This window comes from Tachysurus vachellii, chromosome 18, assembly GCF_030014155.1.
Source record: "Tachysurus vachellii isolate PV-2020 chromosome 18, HZAU_Pvac_v1, whole genome shotgun sequence".
In the NCBI taxonomy this organism is placed as follows: domain Eukaryota; kingdom Metazoa; phylum Chordata; class Actinopteri; order Siluriformes; family Bagridae; genus Tachysurus; species Tachysurus vachellii.
The window spans coordinates 1,694,974-1,700,086 of record NC_083477.1 but is presented as its reverse complement, the minus strand read 5'-3'; the positions used below and the strand labels follow the sequence as shown (position 1 = coordinate 1,700,086).

General features: G+C 40.6%; 1 protein-coding gene across 1 annotated transcript; it reads right to left on the bottom strand.

The window, feature by feature from the left end:
* Nucleotides 1–892: 892 nt before the first annotated feature.
* Nucleotides 893–4,662, bottom strand: rpl27 (ribosomal protein L27). Its single transcript, XM_060891909.1, has 5 exons — nt 4,586–4,662; nt 3,913–3,995; nt 2,917–3,086; nt 1,099–1,209; nt 893–979 (listed from the first exon to the last, which is right to left on the bottom strand). Exons 2-5 carry the CDS (start codon nt 3,991–3,993, stop codon nt 931–933), a joined length of 411 nt encoding a protein of 136 aa, XP_060747892.1. The 5' UTR covers nt 3,994–3,995; nt 4,586–4,662; the 3' UTR covers nt 893–930.
* Between the last annotated feature and the right edge of the window lie 451 nt (nt 4,663–5,113).

The following is a 5,113-nucleotide window of genomic DNA, read 5'->3' as shown; positions in this document are numbered from 1 at the left end:
AAGACAAGGATCACAGATTCACGGCCTAAAGTAATATGTTCTTCTCTCCAGAAGTCTTAAAAACGTACTTTATGGCTATTACTTAACTATACTTTTAAAGACAATTTGTCATGTGAATGAAATTTCAACATTTATAAAATAAAAAAACCGCACATATTAATACCCTCTCCTTTCTCAGGCCAATGCCGTCATGCATGCTTTAGTTTGCTGTACATTCCCCTTGCACATGATATTCAGATTAACAAGGTTAATATAACCTGCTTACCCATTGACTCACCATTTGCTGAAAACATTTGAGCACTTAAACCATTCCTGAAACCGCCAACACAAGACGGCGTCATCCATCACAGCGAGATTAAACCGCATAACAAAAAAAACGTCGAAACAGAGCGCTTTCTGTTACTAACGTTAATTGTTTCGACCAGTTGTAAACTGTTCTTTAAATGGTCAAGAATATTTAAAAATAAGAATTTTCCAGGACAAGATTTTTTCCAGGACAATTTATGTTCTCTCATTTTCCATGTGTTTTCCAGGACTGAAACATTGGTCATTAATTTTCCAGGTTTTCCAGGACGCGTGGGAACCCTGATTACTTACTGGAGCCTTTTATTCCTGGACTTTTTACCAACCAAACAGCTCCAAAGAAAATCCTGAAAATGGCAGGAAGGACTATAAAATCTTTGAGAAATGAACCGTGTTTCACCAAATAAAAATAAATAATTAGTTGTCAGTATGGACTTTAGCAGGAGGAGCTTATTGTGGAGGCTTTTCCCCTCCGCTCTGTTCTATACTACGGTGTACAGGATAAGAACAACGTGTACCAGAATATCATCCTAGAAATCTGGAGGTCCTGATTCTCTCCTAATCATGAAATAAAGATACAGAAACAGAACAGATTTTTACAGCTTTATTAGAGAAACCATTGAACGTCTAGAATCGGAGCTTCTGGAAGAACCATTTGTTCTTGCCGGTCTTGTATCTTGAAGGGGGAAAGAAGGACAAAAAAAAAACAAAACAAAAAAAAAAAAACACAGATGTCAGTCACTGCAGCAACTTTACTGGTCACATATTATAAAGCAGGAGCAGAAATAAACACACCTCTCCTCAAACTTGACCTTGGCTTCCCTCCTGGCTTTGCGTTTCAGAGCAGGATCCCTGAACACGTCCTTGTTGACGACAGTTTTGTCCAGAGGAATGTCAACCGAGTACCTAGGAAAAGTCCAGAAATCAGATTTTTAGCCTTTTTAAAGAAAGCAGATGAAGAGAAATGTGAATATAAATATACATCCTGGATGTAAACGATTCTTTTGCATGAACACGAATATTAATAAGATGTGAATCTCAACATGTAGCATACATACGATACACGTTGGATACTCTTCGATTCACTACAGAGCCGAAAGGACTCGGGTCCAAATCGATAAGATTCAGATTTAGTTACATTCACAGTTCCATTTTTTTCCCTTTCCCAAAGTGACAGTGTAAGTAAATTGCAGGTCTTTGAAGTTTAGCTCCACCCAAAAACTCCCGACCTGCACAACGACGTTATGATTATTTCAGCGTCAAATTTGTCCAAACTTGTTTTGCTTTATTGATTCTTTCGTCTAACGATCCGGTATAATGTTAGTCTTATGCATGCTTTGTTTCACAGCTGCATTACAAGGTCAGTTGAGTTGTTGGTCTGCTCTGAAGTCAGACATTAGGATAAAACAGGTAAAAAGAGCAGACTCGTCGTGAGACACAGCTGCAGACATCACGCTCAAAACACCAATCATTCATCCGTAACGGAGCTCCGAGTACATTTATCATCGCTTCAGACAATATTATCGAGGCATTCAAGCGGTCACAACTTTAAATCGTTTTCAGAAATGATAACATACGTATATAAAAAAGAAATCAGGCAAATTATATACTGCAATCGCATGCAGTCACTGAATAACCGTGTGCCTATAATTGAACAATAAAACAGTTTTTTTTACTCCTGTTTGAGAGACTCAAGGCACGGACCGGATTTCAGCACATAACTGTTCGACCTGTACTGCATGCGATTAAGAATTATTGGATTGTTACAGGATAACGAACGGAACGTCTTCCATGTTCTGATTTTGCCCGACTGAATATTAAACTAGCTGTAAACGACAAACGAACACATCATCTAAGTGCCTCCTGTCTGGTTGGTCTGAATATCACTCGGTTGTGTCACGGCACACGTCAGTGTTTCACAGAACACACAGTTCTTTCACCTGCTCCTCCGTATCGTGTTCATTTTTCACCTCGTAAAATAAACCAAATCTACGACCTACGTGTTCCTCTCTGTGCTCGTTCCCACCCACACGACTATTCTGCACAATTACTGTATACTGTAACAAGTAAAACGCCGGCATTAAAGTTTAAATGTAGCCCAACACCAAGTAAAGCAGAAATGTTACGTTCCTGTTATTAGATTAATCGAAGCAACCACCAAACATCTCTCTCGTTCTGAACGCAAAGGTTTTTTTGAGTTCTTAAGAAATTATAACTTTTTTTTACAGCTCTATCACAAAGCCACATGACATACAGCTCTATCACAAAGCCACATGACATACAGCTCTATCACAAAGCCACATGACATACAGCTCTATCACAAAGCCACATCAGAGACAAAGTTCAGTAGTTACGAATACAGAGGAGGGGAAAATAAAAACATAGCATCCGTCTTTCATCATTAATACTTTACATATCTTGGGTGACAACCTGTAGTGCCGTACTGATATGCTGATAGTCTGAAGATCTCAGATTTTAGGTTTATGTCTAAAGGATATAAAGCAGTGACCAAATCACACAGGCTGCATTAACAGCTGAGGAGGTGGGTGGTGTGGTGTATAACGGATACTGCAGGTGAACCTGAAGCAGACGAAACTGCAGATCTTCACATACCTGGTTGGCATCAGGTGGTTGTAGTTGAACACCTTAACGAAAGCCTTGATCTTGGATCTCTTGGCCACTTTCTTCTTGCCCATGGTGGCAGTGACTTTGCGGGGATAACGGTCGATTCCAGAGACCAGGGCGTGGCTGTAAGGGCGGTCGGCTGTGCCGTCGTCTATATTCTTAAAAGAAAAATACATACAATCATTTAAAAGTAAGCTGAATTAAGATTATTCTTAGACTCGCTTAGGGGATTTTTACACCTCGTGTCACTTCATGTGTTTTCTGTGATCCGATAGCTATCCGACGGTAAAAAGACCAGGTCTAAATGCCCTCCGAAACGTTTCGGAGACAGATATAAATCCGATGGTTCAAACCCCTTCAGGAGGTGGTCTGGGACGCGTTTCAGATGAAACTATACAGGTGTAAATGAATGTGGTTGTTCAAGCCACATACGTCAGCACTATACTCCTCCCAAACGGAAGTACGTCACTCAGGTGATCTTTCACACAGGTGTCTCGTCGGGTCTTAAAACGCGCTGCTGCTGCCAGCGAAAACACAGCAAACAGTAAACGCTGTTTTTTGTAACAAACGTCGTAACCAGTTTTATCGTCTTCTTTTTGATTGCGTTCTGAAAACCACACACACCAAAGTGTGTTCAGTTACAATTACCCCGGAAATGAGGTCAAATATATTAGCATTTTGGGCGGGAATAGAAAGATCGGATCGATATCCGATTCACCGAGACGCATTTATGTGGCCTAATGTAAGTGGAACAGTTTTAACAAATCAGATAGATATCGGATCAGAGACAACACGTGAAGTGACCAGGTGTAAAAAGGCCCTTTGATACGATATATATACGCTTTAGATACTTAAATACTGTCAACGTCTGTGTTCTGACGGTAAACGTGAATCCTTGTGAATGAGCTGTTACTATAGAAACAGTAACATCAGAATAACTTATTAAACCTGACCAATCAGAATACAGCAGACACCGATACACACCTTTACAATGACGGCTTTGCGTCCGGCGTAACGTCCAGCCAGAACCATCACCACCTTCCCAGGTTTCATGAATTTGCCCATGACTGAAAAAAATAACAAAAGATTAATATTAATAAATAAATAATAAAAACCCAGGACTCTCCTTCAACATATTACTACATCATAAGTCCTGCACTGACGTGTATATATACACCTACACGTGTGCCGTTTCACACGCACACGTTTATTCCTTCTGCTACGTTATTAACAGGACACGTGTTATTTAATACACGCTCAATGTTTACCGTGCGCGAGCGTTAGAGGCAAAACAAGGCGCACGCGCTACAGAAGCGTTAGCTAGAATGCTAACAGACACAACACCACACAGGAGCTCCGTGTGTGGAATAATATCGTCATTACTGTAACATATGAACACTTAGTGATTAGTAATAACGCGGAAACACCGTTAAAGTGACACCCGGTGACGCTGGAACCCAAAGCAGCGCCATGTTTGTCTCAGACATTCAGCTTTAGTCTCTTTAACACTTTCTGTTACTAAATACACACAGATTTACACAATAATCACCCGGAGCGGAAGTTTAACACGTTTACTGGTTAAATCACACACCGGATTGGGCAGAAGTGCGGATTTATTTGCAGATGGAAGCGGATTATGGAGCGATGAAACACTTACTGATGGCTCTCAGATGCCGACGGTAACAGGAAAGGAAGTAGGCAACGCGCGCGTGACCCTCGACACCACAGGAACCTGACGTAGTTCCGCTTAGAGCCAACCGGAGACGAGCGAGTGGATTAGCGCCACCTGCTGGTCCAGTCTTCATAGATAGATAGATAGACAGATAGATAGATGGATAGACAGGCAGATAGATAGATAGATGGATAGATAGATGGATAGACAGACAAACAGAGAGATAGATAGACAGACAGAGAGACAGATAGATAGATAGACAGCCAGCCAGATAGATAGATAGTTAGACAGACAGAGAGATAGGTAGATAGATAGAGAGATAGATACAGTAGATATAATTACAGACAAAGAGACAGATACAGTAGATAGATAGACAGACAGATAGATAGATAGATAGATAGATAGATAGATAGATAGATAGATAGATAGCAGACAGACAGCCAGATAGATAGATAGACAGACAGAGAGATAGATAGATAGATAGACAGACAGAGAGATAGATAGACAGACAGA

Excerpts from the sequence above, each read along its gene's own strand:
- rpl27 (XM_060891909.1), bottom strand. The coding sequence starts at position 3,993 with ATGGGCAAATTCATGAAACCTGGGAAGGTGGTGATGGTTCTGGCTGGA. Across the intron at positions 3,087-3,912 it reads GCAAAGCCGTCATTGTAAAG|AATATAGACGACGGCACAGC; the intron begins GTGTGTATCGGT and ends TTTTCTTTTAAG. Across the intron at positions 1,210-2,916 it reads AACCACCTGATGCCAACCAG|GTACTCGGTTGACATTCCTC; the intron begins GTATGTGAAGAT and ends GACTTTTCCTAG.